Source organism: Nesoenas mayeri (assembly GCF_963082525.1).
Source record: "Nesoenas mayeri genome assembly, chromosome: 4".
In the NCBI taxonomy this organism is placed as follows: domain Eukaryota; kingdom Metazoa; phylum Chordata; class Aves; order Columbiformes; family Columbidae; genus Nesoenas; species Nesoenas mayeri.
Window position 1 is genome coordinate 77,535 of NC_137540.1, and position 21,525 is coordinate 99,059.

At 50.6% G+C, this 21,525-nt stretch overlaps 1 protein-coding gene across 1 annotated transcript in view; it reads right to left on the reverse strand.

Annotated features, from left to right (window-relative positions):
* The window catches only part of SLC4A4 (solute carrier family 4 member 4), a gene marked incomplete at its 3' end in the record, with an annotated part of 130,191 nt that overhangs the window by 25,404 nt on the left and 83,262 nt on the right, over nucleotides 1–21,525 (reverse strand). The window contains exons 7-13 of the mRNA XM_080344071.1: nucleotides 16,540–16,697; nucleotides 8,343–8,430; nucleotides 6,925–7,079; nucleotides 6,352–6,465; nucleotides 4,744–4,918; nucleotides 4,202–4,335; nucleotides 1,358–1,629 (exon numbers count right to left, since the gene is read on the reverse strand). Of these exons, the coding sequence (XP_080200197.1) occupies nucleotides 1,358–1,629; nucleotides 4,202–4,335; nucleotides 4,744–4,918; nucleotides 6,352–6,465; nucleotides 6,925–7,079; nucleotides 8,343–8,430; nucleotides 16,540–16,697 (1,096 nt within the window). The remainder of the gene's footprint in view (nucleotides 1–1,357; nucleotides 1,630–4,201; nucleotides 4,336–4,743; nucleotides 4,919–6,351; nucleotides 6,466–6,924; nucleotides 7,080–8,342; nucleotides 8,431–16,539; nucleotides 16,698–21,525) is intronic.

Genomic DNA, 21,525 nt, shown 5'->3' on the forward strand with positions numbered 1-21,525 from the left:
TGCCAGCACCTGCAGCGCTGCCTGGTCACTCCTCCTGCTCAAGGTTTGTTCAATGCTATTTGAAAAACCAAGGAAGAAAGATTTGGAGATGATAATGATAAGGTCATCTTTACCCTCCAAAACAAACATCCGGGTAAGAGGCAAATCAGGTGAAAAGAGAACCACGGCAGGGAGGGTTTGTGAACTTTATCAAACCACACCTGCTAATCCTCCCCCACGTGCTAACAGAGGTAAAGACCAGCTTGTACTTCCAGGCATAAGTCTCTTACGAAACACCGTGTGGGCTTCTGCCAGACGCTCGGTTTCCCGGCGCGTTCCAGCCGCGCCGCCGAGTTTGCCCTGTGCGGTAAGGTCGCGCCCCCGGGCGCTTACACGGGAAGTGGAGACTTTAATTCTGGCATTGCCTCGTTAAAGAGAGACATCAGAGACCAAACCCCATTGTACCAACTCCTCAGAGTTTCGTCAAGAGAAAACACCCTGCCATTCAAACAAAGACAGACCTGGACCAACATCCCAGTGCTTGCAGAGATCCTACATTTAATAACGAACACACGCACACGGTTCCTATGGATCCAGTTCCCGACACCTCCTGCACAGAGGTGGCCAGCAGCAACCAGAAGCTTTTCCTGTTTGACAGGTATGTTGAGATAACCTCAAGTTTACTTTGAGCACAAACCAAGTTTCTTACTCAGTGCCCATTGTTTGAAGGGTCCTAGGAGTGGCCACAGCTTCCCCACTGGTACGAGCCAGCATTCTTCTGTTTGTATTTGGGTTTTGTAACCTCTTGTTCCCGGTTGCGTTGCCAGATCTACAGACGCTCTGGCTACACTTGCCGCGCAGCCCACGCTCCAGCGATGGGCTGAACTGCTGGAATTGTTGGTGCTTTTCCACTCACACACAGCCAGGAGGGGCAAAACCTCCCACGTTTGGCAACACCCTGAACAAACCTGGTTCCAGCGCCTGACAAAACGGCACCAGCGGATAGCAGGAGTGACCTAAGGACCACCACAGTGACCTCGCCACCACTTCCGTCGCTTCACCGGCTCCTCAGAGGAACGCTGTTCGGAATGAACGGTCACGGGGATGCAAGGAGACAAGGGACAGACACAGCTTCTCTACTCGCCACAACGCTCACATGAGGAGTCCCAGAACGTCTGGCTAGAAAGACATTCCACTTGGCACCTTGGGTGAAATTCACCCCTCACCTTCAAAATGAGTCTAAGACAGGATATCTGCAGAAAACTGATACAGAAGGATTAATCTACCCATATGTTATCTGGGGCCCAGCACAATAGAGCAATGAAGCAAATGCCATCTCCTACCTGCAAACCGGAGAGCTAATAAAACATTCTCTTACCTGGATCTAATGGTTCACAGGCACAAGAGTAATGCGTGATATAGTCCACCTTGAACTCGGAGTTGATCGGGTAATGATCTGCCAGCTTGATCATCTTCTTAAAAGCGTCGTAAATGAAGATGAAGCTAATAAGGGAGGAGAAACCTTCTTCGGTGAAGCGGGTGAAGTACTTGACCAGGAAGCTGGCGTCGGTAGCCACAAGAATGAGACACTGGAAGGCTGACCAAAGGCCGATCCAGAGCCGAAACTCCAGGTAGTCGAAGTCATTGTCTCTGCAAGCAGAGAGGGGCAGCAGGAAGGGAGAAGACTGGGGGTTAGGTAAATCCAGACAGGATCACGACTTCACAGCACACAGTGGTGAAAACACAGCTCTAGGACCTAACTTAGACTCAATGAGAGCGTTCCCAAGTGCCGAGCTCTGTTTTCAGGCAGCCGACTCCATCAATGTACATGGTGCAGTTTAATAGTCGAGGTGGCAGAAAAGATCAGTCTTGCTTACGCCTCCACTAATAAACATTACCAATTAACTCAAGCTCTTTCTAGGCTTCCCAGGAAAAATCCTCCCTGGCAAACACGCCCAGAGCTGTGAAGGATCAAATATCCAGTTGTCCTCTACACGGACAGCTTGCCAGCAGCTGAAGATGTAACCACAGTTTACAAAACTCCTTCAGCAAAGCCGTTTCCTGCCAAGGCACACACTGGGGGGCCTGCACCTCCATGTCTCCGTACCGCACTATCTGCAGAAACCAAACACCAGAAATGCGGGGAAATGGCAGGGCTGGAGGCGACTTCCGAGTGCACGGGGTGGAACGGCAGAGCAGGGGAGAAAAGAGTGCCCGAAGGAGGGAACAGAGCCCCGGGGTCCTCTCCCACCCAGAGCCCGACCTACAAGAGGGGTGAGGAGCAAGAAAAACAAAGTGATGGTTTAGAAAAAGATGAAAAAAATAATAAAAAAACCCAGCAAATGAAAGACCCAAGTGAGAGCTCTTGGAAACATCGGAAACCGCGGAAGCGCTGCCCCTGCAGACACCAAAGCTGCACGGCACACACACGTACGCTGGGCCTGTTTAGATATTTCTCCATATGCATACACGGAGTCAAACTTTAAATGAATCTGTAGATGGGAAGTCTTTCTAATTTTCCTCTCAGCAGGGAATAGGGGGTTGTGAATATGAACAACCACAAACGCATTATTGAACAATCACGGTATTTGATTCCAATTTCCTCGTGAGAAAGACTCCCTCAGAAAGCCCTGCCGCTCTGCTCCAGCAGGCCGCTAGGACAGCAGCTTTCATAACCGCCACCTCCTCCTCGGGGTGACAAACCCGGCCTCCTCCCTCCGAAACTGGAGAGAGTGCTTTCTGCCTCGCTGTTTCCCTCCCGAGCGCTGTACCTGGCTCTGGCCTGCCTGCCACACGACTTCACTCACTGATGCCGGCCGAAGAAAGAAGAGCACGGTGTCCCCACCCCGCCTGCCGCGGTGCTCCCTCCAGCCCGAAGCGTCCAGATACCCTCTCTGGCCTAGTCTCATTTTCTAGCCACTTTTTCAGCCTCCATCCTTGCGGTCAGGGGAAGAGCTGCTGCAATATTACACAGTGAGTAAAGTAACCAAACAAAATCATCTCATGGCAGAAGAGTCCAGTGCAGCGCTGTGTATGTGTGGTCACATAACAACACCCTGTCTGCCCAGGAGAAGCTCCGTGCCCCAAGAGACCTCCGCAACATGCAGGCAAAGACATGATTATGTGCTCTCAATTATTTCTGAGTACCTACTCACAGAGACTATATATAGTGAGGAAGGAGATACAATTAAACAACCAAACATACACCATGTCTCCTGCCTCACTGCAACCCACAGCCACGTTGAGCTTAATAATTCAATAGACCTTTCCTAAAAATAACCACAAACGGCCAAAGAGCTGCTCCACATCACAGGCGACTGCTTCTGAAAGAACGGTCAGTCCAAAAGCTCCTGGTTTTGAGCACTGAAATACAGGTCGTTCACAGCCTACAAAGCTGTGGACACTCCCTGGCGGGGGAAGAGAGGACCACATGTGATTTGGGGTGGTCTCTGGTTAACCTCAATGATCTCCTTGCAAAACACCATCCAATGTATTAGCAGTCCCACATGAAGAATCATCAATTAATATAAACGTAACACCATCAACGAATATGCTGATCCCTTAGCGACTCTCATTATGTTTTGTCAGCATTGCAGTTATGGGCATGACTGAGAACACCTAATAAAACGGGCTCCCTTCAGCTCCGGGTCTCAGCTGCCAGCACTGCACCCACGTCAGCGTGGTGGGGAGGGAGCGAAACTTCTGCACACCAGTGAAGAACCAAACCAAACCAAACCAAACCAAACCAAACCAAACCAAGAGCATTTAAGGCAGCAAAGCTCCACTGAAGAATCCAGGGAACAAACAGAAATTGACAGCTGTTTCTATCACAGGTACTTCTGTAACTAACAACAACTATTTCAAAAGCACACAGATTAAAGGACAAATTCTTGGTAACCTTGAGACCTGCAGGATTTTGTTAGTGTCACCACCAAGATCTGGATTCTTTCTTTGCTCCTCTGGGCAATACACAGCAACTGGGGACAGACTTGGCTAAGAATTTCCAAGAGGCCGCAATGAACAGGCACCCGCCCCCAGGCAGCGCTCGGGACACGCGTGTCTGTGGAAATCCCAGAGGTGATCGCACTGCAGCCTTGACAAGGAACACACAGACACTTCATCTCATGCGCTAAATCCCCTCCTTCCCAGCTAGCCATCTCATTCCCTAGCCGGGATGTGATTAGTGCGAGACATTGCTTCCCTTCCTCCCTCCTCCACTTACTTGCTGAAATTAAAGAGAAGCCGTTCAAAGACAAGGACAGGTCCTGTGCTGCTCAAAATTGTGAGTGGCTGGCCAGCGAAAAGGCAAAATATCGCTCCGGTGACTGCCGTGCCCAGGAAGCTCTCCAACACGCCCTGCGGTGGACACAGGAGAGACGTTAGTTCCATCCAATAACCCTTCTATGTGCACTTCTGCAAGAAAATGAGTGGTTATATCAGCAGCCAGCAGCTGTATGCTGGTATGTCCACGACTAAGTGAAGCGGCACACAAAGGTGTGCTCATCCCCCCTGGTTCACAGGTACTCGGGATAAGCAGCAACCCTCCCAGTTACTTCTGCAGCCCAGAGTTTAGTACCACCACACTGTGTTTTATGTTAGACAAGGTGAAGAGAGTGTTTTCAAAGAGCACCTGAAGGAGCTGAGAGCTCACTGAGGATCTCCCACACCTTGGGTGCTATAATGACGGCCACACACCCGTCTATGTGACTGTCGACAGCGAAAGGCCAATGACTTATTTTGTTGCTTCTGAAAGCAATTGCTAACCTGCATGTTTTCTGTAGCATCACCAAGCAAACCTCCAAAGGTGATGGCGTTGGTCACTGTGGCCAAGTAGATGAAAAGAATGGCTGAAAGGGCTTGAATATTTAAAGCATCGTAGAAGTCACTGGCGAAGAACGGTGCTTTCCTCTTTATATCTTTGATTAAGCCACCACAGAATCTGAAAAGACAAGCAAGAGAAGACTTGTGCAGAATGCTTTACAGTGAAAGTCACCATGATAAGTAATCAGAAACATTTCCAGAAATGAAGCATTATCTGAAAAGAGTGAGATCATCACATTACATAATAGCCTTACTGCAGCTGCGATGGTCCAGGGATATCGCTGAGAAATGCTGTAAAGAAAGATAATATCAGATAATATCTTGAACATGTGATGCACCTGGGAAGAGACACATTTCAGGAGCACACGTCCTTCTGCTGACACCGACCACAAAAGTTTGCAGTTCAGGAAACTGGCCTTTTTTTTTCTCCCAACTATATTGGTTGATGTAATAAAATACACTACCTCTCATCTAAATCCCTGCCTAAATTTCTCCACATGGCAGACGCAATGGTTGAGTGAGCCATAGAATCTGCTAAATGGAAAAATGCTTCAAACTGTTACCCAGAAAAAGAACTGGAAGTCAAAACACAATTAAGTGAAATCATCCTGGAGAACAAGAGAGCTCCACTTGCAGACATACTCTTTTTGCACCATCACAGACAAGACAATTCAACTCTCATCAGCCCCGTGTGGCTCCGGCACTGCCAGCACAAACCCTTTCCTTGTGCCCCGTTTCCCGGCACGCGGCTGCCCCGGCGCTCTGTTCCGCAGGGGCACGCGGCTCCTGACGCGGCGGCCCCGGCGCTCTGTTCCGCAGGGGCACGCGGGCACGCGGCTCCTGACGCGGCGGCCCCGGCGCTCTGTTCCGCAGGGGCACGCGGTCCGGACGTGTGAGCCGCCTCGTTCACACCCACGTGTCATCGTGCCGTCAGACTTTTCTCCTGGGATTCAGATATTCTACTAGAACCAAAAAAAGCTACAGAGTGGGAGGGAAGGCACAATACCCCCACAAAAACCTGTGTTATGGCCACGTGAACTGCATTCCCGCGCTGGTGGACTTCTGCGTGGCACGCAAACAGAGCAACACAGCAGAGTGGGGCCTGGGGCCTTGTCACCTTCTCTATTTCCATCCCATAAAACTCCTCATCTGTGCAATTCAACTACAACAGGAATATCTGGAACATAGAACGTCTCTGCTTTGGCTAAAGCACTTCCAGTGATCGGAATGGAAAACGTAGCTTTGCCTGCCACATTCACATCCCTTCCGACCTAACTTGACAGGTACACTGACTTCCAACAGCCAACACCTCCACCTTGGCCTTGCGGCGTTTTTGAGCGCCTCGTTCAAGATGTTTTGTAATTTGCCGAGGCTGGACGTTCAGAATCCTTCCGACAGTCCCGGGCTGGGCACTAAGAACCACAGGACACGTTCTGGGGGGACAGCTCAGCCTATACAAACAGTGTGCTGAGATGGAAAGTGGAAGGGCCAAAACGGTTCTGGAAGAAGCGCTGCCCGTTGGCTGGATCACAGCAGGCACAGGACACTGACCTGCCCGTTCGCTGCAGTTCTTCGCAGTCCCCGTGGCCCCCTCCGCCGTGTCCTCCATCGTGAGGCGTATCGCCATTCATCTGTAGATTCTCTCCACCAGAGTACATGTTTTTCCTGGCAAGAAGGCAAGCCGAGGGTCACCGCATTGCCTGATGGCTCCACACAACAAAGCCCACACACAGCTCCCCCAGAAAAGTGTCACACAGCCTTCCCTAAAGCCATGCTGTTGAAAGGAGGCTAGAAGGTTGACCTGCCAGCAGCCAGATTGCAACGCTGCATGTTAAAAAGACCAAGCAGAACCCCAAAAAGAGTCTGGATAACCATATATATGTTATCATGTGCCTACAACACCATGTTAAAGGGCACAGAAGTGCAAGAGCAACCTCCCTCCAGCTATAAAAAAAGAGGCAAAAATATTTCTAGTACTTTCCAAATGGAGACAGACAGATGCAGGTCACTCTGCAGCTGCTCAGTAACGTGACGCAGCCCCAGCAGCAGCTCTTCTCGTCACCCCTGCAGACCCGCTGCACACCCCCCTCCTCATGAGCTACACCTGCCGTGCCCCGCTGGTACCTTTTGTCCGATGATGGGAGAGACTTGGGGGGCTCTATCCGAATGGCGGGATCCCATTCCCCGGGGGGGAGCACAATGACTTCGTCCAGAAACTCATCGATGCCAGCGATCAGGTCCTGCCGGTCCTTGGCTTTATAGGCGATGTCATGGAACACCTGCGAGCAAGAGAGACTCCCTGTAGAAAAGGTTCGTGCTTCCTGCAGCCCAGACTCCAGAGGCAGCTCCCGACTTTTATTGCACCAAAACAACTTGTTTGTTATCAAACAAGTAACAGGACACCCGGCACAAGTGTGTGTGGAGCTCAGGAAAGCCCTTTCCCTTGGTTGGTGGTTCAATGATATTGTTTTCCTGCAGGCATTTCTAATTTTTTGCAAAACATGGATTTCTAATCTTTATTAAAAATATTACCAAAGCAATTATCCATTTCGTTCAACCAAAACAAGTTTTCCTATAAATAGGGAATTTCAATTATACTTTGAGAAAACACTTTTACAAAGCCACAAAAAAGTGTCAGTCCTCTTTTCCTACCTACTTCAGTCTATCAAAATACAGGTTAGTTCCTGTGACACAGGAACAATGACAACATTTACTCAAAAAGCTCAAACTAGTTTTACTGAAAGACCTGCTCTTAGTGAGGAAGAGCAAATGAGAGAATAGAGGAAAAAGGGCACTAATGCTGAATTTCAGGGAATCTCTTGGAGTGCTTGGTGTGAGCGCAGATCAGCACACGAGAGGCTCAGGAACAACAGGCAGCGGTGGGAAGGGCTGCGGGAAACACAGCGGAGTGACGGAGCCCAGCGGAGCCGAGGCCAGGCGGGTGGTCCCTGAGGGAAGGGTGCAGGAACAGGAGAACATGAGGAGAAAGCAAGAAACGGCACAACATAAATCAGCCCCGGATGCACAGAGCCCAAGGGACACTGGAAGAAACAGGCTGTAAATGAATACGGAAAGTAAAGTTACCGTCTCATTGAGGTGTGTGATTAGTGACTAATTGCTAGGTACTAACAGATAACATACAAACACAGGCTGGATTAGGACGTGCCCTGGGTTCAGCCCTTTCTGCGGTGAGCACCTGGAGCGCAGCCGTGCGTTACTGCCATCGCGGAACGTGACACGAGACGCACCGGGACAAGATTAGCCCAACGTCTGTCTGAAAGAGGGACTGCTAGCAGGGAAATCACACATATAATATACACATGATATATACACACGAGGGACAAAACCCTTCTATAGTCGTGCATGAAGGCAGATTAAATAATTACAGAAACAGGTGGAACTAAGAGATGACGTGGATATTTCATCTTCATGTGCATCCCACCAGTTCCAGTCCACCACGCTGGAGGAAAGGCCATCGATACCAGCTGATGAACTGGAACCTGGGAGAGCCCATTTCACACCGGAGACGTCAAGACACCCACCTCATCTGACATCAGAGTGGCGATGGCTCGGCCGATCTCATGGTAGGACTTGGCTTTGCCCTTAGGTCCCAGTAGAATGAAGAGAAATCTGACAAAACAAACAGATTGTTCCCATTCAGGATAGCAAAACGCACTGCTAATTCCTTATAGAAGACCTGGACAAAATTCAGCTTTGAAAAAGAAACGTTCTGTCCCTTAGAGATGCAGAGGTTGCCAGGGGCTTCTCAGTCTCACCAGTGTGGAAGGCAAGACCTCCCACTGCTGTGAGCAACCACGGAGGCTGGTGGAGAGCCCCCCAGACGGTCTCTGAACCCAGAGCACACATATGGTGGAACTCCTCCATTTCAATGCACTGCACACCCAGGGAAGCAGCACGTGAAACATCAGCGGTCGCACAAGCAGCAGTTATACCCTACGCTAGTTTTCAGAAGCATCACCTCCCCTCAAAATCCAGTGGGAGTCCAGAACCCTGACAGCCAGACCCGGCATCCAGAGCAGACACTGAACGCAAGACTCGCACAAATTTCACATCCAATGCATTTATTCCTGAGTAGCCAGGTATGCACCACTCCAGCTAACCTGGGAACACAGGGGACACCATCATGCTTATTCCAATAAGCAAGACACTACTCAGAGTTTTTGTGCCAAAAGGCCAAAGGCTACTGCAGCCATACACACACGCCGCTGTCATCCAGCAACCATCATGCACAACCAGGCTCCAGGACCAGGTGAGAGGACGTTCTTCTCATGCCCAGACCTGGAAGAGCAGAGCGGTTGAGAATCCATGCCCTGCGCACCACGGAAAGCCCGCCCATCTCCATGGCGTTGGCTTTAATCCAGTGTTCCTGGCTCCTTGTAGCTGTTCAATCCTTGTCTAAAACATGTGTGTCACATCCCCGGGCAGTGACACCCTCTGACCCGAGTACCCTCTGCTCAAAGGAGGGATGAGGGTGAAAGACAAGATGCTATGAAATCTCCACATTGCTCACCATATTCTACATCACTCCCCAAGCTATCAGACAGCACTCTATGTGTTTATTAACCATCTGCTGGGACTGAGATCTCTGTTACACTTCAGCACGCAGAGCGGTGACCCACAAGAGAAGGGAAACCACTAATGTGAAACAGGGCTTTAGCGATGAATAGTTAAGCCCAACTTGTATGCCCTGAGCTTCTGCTCTGACTGTACAATCCATACCAGAGACCTGTAATCCCATCTGATGGCTTCATAGTCGCAGCTTAATTGTTAAGCCTGAAACTTGGTTCTGCAGTTGTAAACCTATTGCTCTGGTAGGCACCACCAGAGGTGGGGATTACATCTGCAAGGCAGTAGGAGTTAATTTCTTACACAATCTCTTTGGGCAGCAACTATATGCAAGTCACTGATAATCAGTTTCAAAAATACCATTATATGAAACCTTTAGAGACAGGAAATCACTGTTCTTTGTCTTTTCTGCCCTTGCTTTTGTCAGTCTCAATGTGCTATGAATCAGGACTTGCCCACACAGTCCTTCCTACCAGCCACGGTTCACACAACAATATGTTCTAATGAGATTCCTCAAAGGAAAAGGCTCTGTGTGGAAAAAAGGATGCTTCTGCCAATAAAGTTGTCTGGCAGTTGTGCCAGAAGAGTGGGAAGCTGGTGAAAGGCCTCCAGGTTTTCAAACCTCTTAACTGGCACTCATTAGAAAAAGTATCTAAGCCTTATCTTTGACACTCCCCGTGGCTAAACCAAGTTTCATACGCAAGCCCAGGGTACCTGTGCTGCAGTGGTAAACCCTGCTACCTCTTGCAGAAATACTCTTACTTTCAAGCTGATTTAATGCTGTAAGATGGGTACCAAGCTGACAGCTACTTACTCGCGCAGGACGTGCAGCGCGCCTGTCGGAACACGAGCTTACGGTCAATCCTCTGTTATACCTGTCCCAGAACAAAGGCGGTGGAAACACACCTGTCTCGTGCCACCTCTGCCTTGCCAGCCGGCACTGTTGGCTCCACCAGCAATCCCGCACAGCGCTGCACTGCCAGCGCCGCACTGCCAGCACCGCACCGCCAGCAATGCCGGGGCGCCAGCAATGCCGGGGCGCCAGTGCCGCACCGCCAGCACCACACCGCCAGCGCCGCCGGGGCGACCCTGCGGTGCAAGTCTGTCACTCAACACCAGCTCACCCTTGCAATCACCAACCAAAGACGTCACAGGGCAGGAGACCAACTTCTCCATCTCACCTAATTTAGTCAAGACTGGAAATTATTCGGGTAATTTCCAGCAAACTCCGTATCAGCGTGCGTTTCAAACAGAAACATTAATAGCTGCTCAAAACAACTTTAAAGCTTCCCAAATGAAGCTTTTTTCCGGACCTTTCCGTCAGTAATGGAACATAAGCACTCAATAACCTTTGGTAAGTCGTCTCATCTAAAACTGCTTGCGTTACTTCCAGCGTAAATTATGTCCGCTTCATCTTGCAGTCACAAATTCTGATTGTTTCTCACAGCTCGACTGAGGAACCCTTGATAATTCAGTTCCTTCCAACATCCTCCCGTATCGACCCAGTCACCCGTAGCCATCTGCCAGCTAGGTTAAGCCATTTAGGCTTTTCTCCTCTTTTCAGTCACTTGAGGGCCGTTTCTGTGACCCTCCCCTGATGAATCAGAGTCTTCCTCAGGGAAACGGTCCAAGAGCAGGCAGTTCTGTCGGTGCAAATGCGTAGATGGAATAACCTTTTGCCACTCAGGAACCTCACGTGAGTCTGCTTTCCTGAGAAAACAAAGCTGGGATCACCGAGTCCGGGACAGGACTTCAGGTACGGACAACACGGGCAGTCTCAGGAAAGGTGGCGGGATGACGCAGAGCCGGGATCGCTGCCGCGGGGGCTGGCAAGAACACCGCTCCTAGGAACCCGGCTCGGGCCGCTCCAGCGCTGACGGAGCCACCTGCGCCGCGCCCCGGCAGCGCCGGGACAAACTGTTCCGTGGCCAACTCTTCAGAAAACTCTAGGATGCAAATTATCCAAATGTATGGATTTTAAAGAGGTCCATGACTGCAGAAGTTGCTGTCTGGCATTCTCCCGACTTTCCAGGGGAACGACCATCTGAAACATTCACATCAGCTGGCTCGTTTCCACTGACGAGCACCCGACTGCTCCTGCATCTACTAAAATGTTCTTCGAAACAAGTAGGTTTGTGACACTTTCTAAATCCTTTGTCCTGCCTGGCCCAGCTCAGAATTGCCTTCAGCATGCACAACGAGACCTTTTAAAGTAACAAATATTATAAACGTACAAGAATTCAGTGCATTTCAGCGGTTTGGACTAGATGATGTTTGCATGCATTTAGCATGGTTTAGTTACCAATACTTCCAGGTAAGAAAGCCTGCACCTGCAGCTCGGCCACGCTGCTCCTCTTCAGCGGAAGGCCCCTCGCAGCTCCTCTGTGCTGCACACAGCGCACGCGGGACACAACGCTGCACCTCGGCACGAGGTCACTCCGGAGCCTGGGACACAACTCCCACCTGGCTGGCTCGGGAGCGACAAAGCTTTGTATGCTGTGCCTGTGAGACACCTGGCTAGAAATCTCCATCGAACCCCACGAAAAGCACTCCAAGAAGGTGGGGAGTGAATACAACACAGGCTCTAAAGCCAGCGTAGAACTAATGTTTTCCAACCATTTGGGACATCCTGCTAGAAATCTGTCGTGCCCATGAATATCAAAGCCCCTATGGGGTAAGGGCTGTAGTGAAGACTGCCGAAGGGCCAAGACAAGCTTCACCAAGGTCTCTTGGCAGGCTGAGCACCAACACAGGAGACAAGGTCCCTCACACACACACAGGAAAAAACAGAAAGGAAGGGCAACTACAACACGATGGCAGTTCATCCTGCTCAGCAGCCCGCTCCCAGACCTGCAGAAAGCAAGAGCAGCAGCTCCAGAAGGGGTAAAGGCACCTGCGTGATGGAAAACTCAGCACGGTCCCACAGAAAACACTGGGGCTTTGGGGAGGGGCGGGGGAAACAGCCCTCCTGCTGTGGGACACCAAGTGTGGTGGCTGCAAGTCGTCCAGCATTCCCAATAGAGATACGCGCTGATGGACTCGAGGGCGGGGAGAACGTCCTCATGATGTTCTTTCCCAGCAGAACCTGAGGCTCGCTCGTCTGGCGAAACGAGTACAACCTGAGACCGCAGTAACCGAAGGACACAGCGGAGCCTTTGGTCCTTCCTTCTGTTTCACACAGGAGATCTTTCAAGTTTCGGGCACTGCCCCAACACCGCGGGCGTCTCGCAGGGTGTCCAGCACACCAGCAGACAGGCCGTGGCTGCCAGCGCTCCCGTTTGCCAGCGCCGGTCCTTGTGCCGGCAACGCTGCTAAAGGACGCAGCCCTGGAAAACATCTCCAGGCTACAGTCGATGATCAGGACTCACGTTTCACCCTCACCTACCAAGAAGAACAGATGCCTTTGCAGTTAAAAGCTGAAGTTAGGAGGCAAGCGAGGAGAAGCCGACTCCTGGTTCTGCTACAAACTTCCTAAGTGACCTTTGGGCAAGTTACCTCATTTCATTTGAGACTTGTAGACACAGGCAATTTCCCAGCACTACATATTAGACTCTGCAAGTCTGTACAGCTTATCTCCAAAAACATCTTTCCCTTGCTTAGTCTTCATCTTTTCTTTTTTCCCATCAACATTACATTAATGCAGCAGACCAGAACACATAATTGCACATTTCTTTTATGAAATAAAGAGCTACATCTATTGCATTGTCCAGAGGAGAAGGAGCCACACCACAGCCATGGTGCAAGGACAGTAACCAAGTTCTTGCCAGAACGAGGATTTCATAGCACTGTGGAACTAAATTCAACACGAGAAAACCAAAGCCCTTAAAGACGTTTTCAGTCTGATGAAGTGAAAGGAAAACACGACCCAGAGAAAGGTTGGGATCCCCCGATGCCGTGTCGGGTCCCCAGTTTTTGTTACTAGGGCTGTATGGAAACAACCTGCTGAGAAACTTCTCCTGGAACGTTCATAAGATCTTTCAGGTTGCTTTTAAGTAAAAATTTACTTTTAAGTAAAGGAAATATTAAAATACTCAGCAAGGAAGCGTAAACGGAAAAATACATATAAAATTTATGAATCCATGAAAGAGTCATTTCAACACAGGAAATCTTACTTCTACAAAGCGTCCAAAATTCTCTAACTTACAAGAGAAATGCAAGCCAAAGAATGTGTGGAGGGGAAAGAAATAGCAGAAATAAGTAACCTATTTAACTGTAAGTCTATGTGTTGAATACTGTCTACCTTATGCACACAATAATCCTTCTTTCTACAGCACTAGGTCAACATGAATAAACCAAGAAGAGGGCAGAGACTGGAGATATCACGAGCCTTTCACCTCTGCAGGGCCTTGTGTCACATTTGCTCTACATGACAAGACTGTGGCAATTTCTGACCTGTCCGCTAATGGTTCCAGCTGATACACCGATTATCAGCCCTTTGCCTGCAAACCCTGTTAGTGCCTTGAGGAGCGAAACATCAAGACAGGACAAGGGGTGATGGTTTAAACTAAAGGAGGGAGATTCAGGCTGGGCATGAGGAAGGAATTGTTGCCCTGAGGGTGCTGAGAGCCTGGCCCAGGTACCCAGAGAGGTGGTGGATGAACCATCCCTGAGACATCCCAGGCCAGGCTGGACGGGGTCTGAGCACCCTGAGCTGGTGCAGATGTCCCTGCTCATGGCAGGGGGGATTGGGGTGCTGGGAACATCCCTCCCGCACGAACCATCCTGTGATCCTGTGACAGCTGCGTGACACAGTGCTATGCCTGGGAACACTTTCTCTCTTCTCATCTTCTTCCAGCCTCCTGGACGGGCCTTCCCCATCTTTCTTTCCGCCACCGATCTGACAAGCCCTGTGACCATCACCTCTTCAGGCCAAGGCACTGCCGTGGTTCCTGGGAAGCACTCAGTGTGTCTGTAGCTGCTAAAGAGCACCAGATGTCTTAACTAACGCAGCACACCAGAAACACAAACTGAACGGCTGTGCAAATGTTCCTGCAGCAACGTCACCGCAGGAACAGGCGGCCACGCGAAGGCCACCTCTCCTCCACGGTACAGACCGCGTGCCGAAACCTGGGTGTTCAATCCCCCGCCTGCCCACGGAAAACAACCTGCTCGCTAAACACCGGCAGACGCGGGTCACGCTGCTGCTGCTCCAGACACACGGAGCACGATGGCCCCGCAGCAACCCGCAGCACTGGAACGGCGTCGCGCCTGCCCAGAAACCCCAGGGGCTGCGCACAGCCGAGCTCCGCCAGCGTGCTCTGGATGAGTTTACCGGGAACCTCATCATCCAACGAAACAAAGGAGAAGCCCCAAGGGACAGAGGGTGGACACGCCAAGGCTCCAGCACCTTGTGGAGCCCGCGGGTCACTAAGGGCAGGTCCACGCCAGGAACACTTGCCACGTGAGATGGCCAAGACCCAGCGCTGAGCAGAGAGATGAGATGTTCCATCATCACCCGTCCGGCCCCGCCGGGATTTCCGTGATCGAATTTCGCAGGATGCAGCCACTGCAAATGGCTCTTCATTACTCACAAAAGCAATCTAATGAGCCTCCCTGCTCTGATTAGGGCTCGCATTTGGTTTGGAGGACGGCAAATGGATAATACTATTTCCTGGAAAAAAATGTTGGCGCGGAAGGACATATTGTCTTGATTAATGCTACTGAGTAATGAGGTCGTTCAGCAATCCTAGATGTTACTTCCTGGCTCCCTCTACCAAAACAAACAATACTTAATTTTTTGTCTGCTGAAAAGCATTCGGAACCGTGTTTAGAAAAAGAGTCAGTGGCCTTAGACTTAAAGGCTGAAACAGTGAGGCACAGGGAGCCCAGTAATGCTGAGGAATGAAGAATAAACTTCTATACAGTTAAGCCACTTTTACCTCCCCATACTCCAAACAGAATACCCGAGTGTGTGCACACAGTTGTTGACATGGTTATTGATGAGAGTCACTTAAAGTAACTCAAATATACAGACACTGCTGCATTACTAAAGGCAATTAAACTAATGGCAAAACTAGACCATTTTTTCGTTTGTTTCGTACATGCAAGTGCGGTACAGATTATAACAGCCATGCAACTTTCCTTCCACACAACGGCTGTGATTCATGCCAGTATTAGTAATGCACTAGCCACGGACTTCTACTGGGGTGCTACATCCCTTCTTACAGCAAATTAATGGATACAGCGTTAGATATGCACACCGGTGATGTGAAAGGCACAACTGGAACTCCAAGGCAAATCCCCTCTGAGGCCACACCAAGGGCAGAATTTGTGCAGTTCTTACCGGGGGTCGGGTCTGTGCGTGTGTATGAAACAAAGATATTGATACATTACTACATCTAATACTACTACACAATGCTCACATACAGCACGCGCTCTGGACAGCTATAGCGATAATTTCGCTCTACTATGTTACACAATAAACAATATGCACCTGTATAACTAAGGGTAATATTACTAAGAATTTAAACAAGACTTCAGCTTTTCTATTCTGGTAGATATATACACTCACTGTACAGGCAGGTATGCATATTCAAGCAGTGAATTCAAATATTTACAAACATATGTTAACACTTGTGAGACTGTAGATTAATTTGCAACACGAGTCACAATAAATAAAATATTCACGTGACATTTTCCTCAGGATCGTTATGAATTACAAAGCAACACAGAGTGCAACCAGCACGACAGAATTCTATCCGCAAGTTCATCTGACTGACTTTCCCTGTGCCAGCAGGGCCAGAACTGCACCCTTTGCCTAGCGGGAGATTTTAAGAGGAACAACATGTCCTGCAAAAACGTGCAGAGGAAATCTGAGGTACGTCCCCTAAGTGTTGGTGGAGGAAACACAAGGTGCAGGTAAAAAAACCCAGTAGTTCAATTTCACATTGATAGTGCTCTCTACCACTGAGTCATGAAGTTACTGTGTTCGTGGATTTCACAGCTTATAACTTATAGCCAAATTCAGAACCTGAATACGGTTAAGCAGCTACCATGAGTTTTGTTACTTTAAAAACCACTAATCCTGAAAAAACACATGGCTGCTGTGCAAGCCACACGACGGAAAGCCACAGAGAGTATCATCTTTTGGCCCGGTGCTTCGTGCTCTGGAACGTCCCGCTCCCGTTCCCCGGGCAGGGGCTGCGCTCTTACCGGGTGGGCACGGGGACCTCGGTCAGGGCGCCCAGCATGACGGCCTGCTGCAGCCGGACGAAGGCAATGAACGGGCTCTCCAGGAAATCCACCTCCCCCACCAGCACGTTGGAGGCCTCGGCATCGCGGGGCAGCTTCTTCATGAATTTATTCTTCAGCTGCGTCAGTGGGAAGAGGAAAATTACATCTTGTTAGGTATGCAGACAGGGAACATGCAACAAAACTTAGCCCATTTTCACCCGCATTTCCTCCTTGGTCATAATATATCAACCTGAGCCTATTTTTGTCCAATATGTATCATCCCCACAGAGTCTACTGAGATACAAATGCTAAGAAGATCATTCTCAGTGGAACAATGGTAATAATGGTGCTTGGAGCCAAGACGACATTGAGAAGACTACGCCTCTCGAAGCTGCGATTTCCACCTACGGCCCTGAAATAAGGGTGTTATATTGGGGAGAGAAAGGTGCACCGCACTGAGGAGGTGAGTGCACCTGGGCAGGGTTTCAGCAGGAAGCCCTGCACCGACTCGCTGCCTGGACAACGAGGGCAGGTGCTTTTCTCGGGGAAAGCGCGGCTGCAGGGTCAGCGGCTGCCGCTACAGCCGCGCCAGGTGGGGAGAGCCAGCCCGGGGACGTCCTCCAGCAGAGCGCGCCAGGAGCCGGCTGCCGCCTTCCACCGGGCACCCGGCTTTGCACGTTCCAAAGGAAACACTGAGCTTAGCACAAGTCTTGAGGAGTACGTTTCCTATGCCTGTAGCTTCTGCCCTCATCTGAAATTTGCTCGAGGTTGTCCAGAGCCACTGTTCCCACTGCCTGTGCAGGCCAGCGCACGAGGAGTCGCTGGGCAACAGTGCCAGCCCTGCTGGTTTTGAAACTACAAGCCTGAGCAGCAGTCCCGGTGAGAGACGGGCTCGTTGCCGCTTCCCAATGACCGCCCGAGCCCTCAGCTCTCCCCTCCCGAGCGTGGCAGAGGCTGCTTGGAGAGACCTGGCAAGGGCAGAGGGCAGGTTCTTCTGAAATGCAACCAGGTAAATACAGAGAACGGTATATGAAGTACTTACACAGTTCAGCAAATATTTTGTAGTAAAAGAAATTCACCTAAGACACCAAAAAGTCACTTTCTGATTGCTCTGGCAAGCTCATTTTCCTACCCTGGTTATTTCGACCTGTGATTCCCAGGATGCCTTTCTAGCCTTGTTCTTTTCCTTAATGACTTCTTCCTCATTAACAATGACAACAGCTGCGCCAGAAACACGACAAAAGGAGCTGTGAAGCCGCCGTGAGCAAACACCAGTGCACCCTCAGGCTTGCCCGTACTTCAGCTCTAGATTTCAGTGCCTTTGAAAAACACCACCACTTTGTTTTTTATTTTAATAAAAGGTTGTATCTCAAAGCAAAACAATGTAGTTATTTACTATATTGTGTCATATTAAAAAAATTAAGTATTTAACAGACTCTCCTGTCAGTTTTTGCTGCCTGTTGAGCAAGAAAAGCACATAGCAATATACGTATTTCCACCATCTCTGCAGTTTAACCCCACTGCGAACCGTGGCTGTAACCATGGTGTATACGCATCCTCTCCTACCTCCTCCAGCCCCGTGTCACCATCGTGTCACCACGACAGCCTGTCACAGCGCAGCGGAAACGACCCCAGAGCCGCTGATCCAGACAGAGCTCCCCCGGCTCCAGGACACGCACGGAGCCCTTTTCGGACTCGAAAAAGGAGCATCACGACAAAACCAGCACTTCTAGAAACGCAGGAAATGGACAGAGATATCTTTTTTGATTGCTGCCTTTTGCAGATGAGGCAGTTGCTACCTGACTGTCACAGTCACAGATATGGAATGGCTTGGGGCACTCTGAGCACCCTCCAGGGAGCTGCAGGAATAATCACAGCCTTCTCTTTTTATACGCTCAGCATTAGATGAATGTAACAGATCAAAGGACTCAGCCCACGGTTCATTCAAAATGGCAACTGGCTTATGAGAAGCTAATAAACATGTTCTGATGGGTGGCTTCAATTATTATCTGTGAAACAAAATTAATAGTAATTGTAAGCTTAAGAGGTCTCAAATGTTTCTTTGCCTTTCCCCTGAATCATTAAATGAGGTCAAGCAGCCCCAGCAAGGCCCCCGTAGCCTTGGCCACGCTCCGGGGGCAGCGCTGTCCCCATCGCCACCCCAGCTGCTTCAGCCCTCGGCCCAGCCCAGCGGCCCGGCCCAGCGGCCCGGCCCAGCGGCCCAGCAGCCCGGCCCAGCGGCCCGGCCCAGCAGCCCAGCAGCCCGGCCCAGCGGCCCGGCCCAGCGGCCCGGCCCAGCGGCCCGCCCGCCTCGCGGCCAGGGACCCAGATCCCAGACGGCTTTGTCTTTAACCTCAGCAGCAGCATTCACTGGAAGCTGAAGGCTTTTGAAAGCGCTGCCCTCGGTGGGTTCCCAAACCCCGTCGCCCTGGGTGATCTTTGGAGGTGCTCGGTGCTTTCCGGCTGAGTGAATGGCGAGGGGGATGTCCTGCCAGCAGCACGAAGCGGTAACGTGAAGCTGGGCTGTGAATCCACAACGAGCGCTGCGCTGAGCTTTGCCGGGCGACTTGAGGAACTCCAAAAATGGAAAAAAGTCTCATGGAAAAGCATCAATTATTGACGCAGCAGGAAGAAAACTGCTGGAACAATCCTATTCCTATATGCTTCAGTCAGGATTTCCACCAGAGAATATATTAAATAAGCATCAAGGAGGCCTGTGGAGGAAGCCTGGAAAAGCTCTACTAGTACACGAACAGCATCTTTGGAGGAAACGGGGAATAAATGACACCAGGAAGGTGGCAACTCCGCAATAACGTTCAGCTTTGCGGAACAAGCCTGTATTCGCCCAGCCCCACGTGCCTTCCCGAACCAGAACCAACAAGCAGGTTCCTCATGTCCCGCGGCCGATCGCTCCTGAGGCTGAGGGTACCGGCCCCTCTGTCCGGCACATCGAAACGCATGACTGATTTTCAAGAGATAACCATTACAGTGCGGGGTTTTCTTCTCCTCCAAATGAGTTCTGCAGCACTACTCAACATTTTCTTGAATCATTTATCAGACAGGTGATGGGAAAGGTGCAGCCAGCACTTACAGTCCATCCTGAACCATTCCCTGAAGAAGCTTCAGAAGGATTGGAGTCCTCAGCGGCCCCGAGAACAGGGAGGGAGGCCAAGGGGGAGCGAGCCCACGCAGCGCGAGCGCCCAGTTCGCTTGCCCGACTCTCTGCTCAACCGAGCACCATCCTAACCTGACCTCTAACGTTATGTTAAAGGCCACAGATCTCCAACACGGTACTTGTGAAAAGCCACGGCAGCCTGAAAATCACAGTCTCCCTAAATGTATTTTAACACTGTTATTATCATCAGACAGTTGAGATTTATCGGGAACGAAAGCAATTCTGAAGCACGCGCTGCTTTTATTGCGCCTCCGGTTTGCTCTCGGTCACGTCCCTGTGCCGCAGACCTCGCTGCCTCGTCCTCCCAACGCCGCGTCCCCTGCGGAGGAAATGGCGGCACAACCAGGTGCACGGCTGCCCAAAAACCAGGAGCGCGAAAAGGAGCATCTGGAAAAGACCCACCTGGGTCCTGCCTGTGACCCCGGCAAACTGCGCAAAGCAATTTGTGAGCTTGTCCAAGGCAAGAGAACACCCAGGGCAAGTGAAACTCCATTAAATGAGTTATTAGCTAAAGCATCAGAAACCAAAGCTAACCAGAAACCCATGATGCAGCACTAAAATTAAAACCAGAGAAGCCCTTTAGCTAGTCACGTTACTGTCATGATGCTCCAGGCTTTGCTAAACAGCCTGCAAGGAACATGCAGGCGCTGATCTTCAGGAAAACCTGGTTGTTCCCCAACTAAAGCCTCTGGCTGCGGGAGCTGAAGTTCGGGTAGAACACCCACCTGCCCGGGAACGGTGCCCTTTGAAAGCGAGGTTACAGGGCTGTGGAAGCCTGCGATGAGCTGCTCTGTGGGGACGGAGCTCTGCAGCACGACAGCAGCAACGACGACCTCTGCGCGGACACCTCGGTGCGCCCGGCGCTGCCAGCGCTGCCTGCGCTCCCACCCCCCACCCCACCGTCCTGCCTGCTGCAGTGCCAGCCGCATTCACAGCGCTGATTAACCGATACAGGACACAGCTAGCACTTCACGTGCCACCTTACACCTGTTGTACCTCAAGGTAAAGCTTCTGCAGCTAGGTCTTGCTTGAAAAAACAGCCTATAAGAAAGAAGGGCAGGGACAGAAGAAAACGCGTCCGCGAAGCGTGAGCTGACGAGCTGTTTGAGCTGTTGTGCTGCGGGTAGAGCAGCTGCCTCGATGGGCTATCCGCCCTGCTCCACCGACAGCACCGCCGGCTGCAGCCGGGGACCCCCGGGTGCTCCCAGCAGAGGGACAAATAACAGACCGGGTCCAACAGCATTACACAGGTACAGTACACAACTAATAACCCCTGTCTCATCCCTCCAGCAACAATATTAATAAACCAAAATCATAACGAACCCCTCATCCATTCCACCTAAGGAGGCTATGAAAAGATACTTATTTCATAACCCGCCACCCTGTAGCTGTGAAGGATCTGAGGTGTGAACTTGAATTCCCCTTCCCATTGGCAGCGTTTAATTGCTGTCATCAGTGGAACAAAGCGACCAAAGCAAACACCACCGCATGAAAAATTGAGAATGCCGTCTACCTGGCAAAAACCAAACTTGTGGTTTCCAGGCTTGGAAAAGCAAAGCTACCGGGGTTATCCCCATCCAGCAGGGAAAATCTTCCACTCCTCCTCTTCTCCATCATGCCCTTCATCATTTTAGAAATCTCCCTCCTCTTCCCCAAGCCACTGTTTTCAAGCCGAAGACCCCCAGATTATATTTAATGTCTCCAGCAGAGTCCATCCCAACCCCGTCCTCTCCACCCTGCCACATGCCATTTCTACCTCCACTACATTCACCGTCCCTCAACAGCGCGGT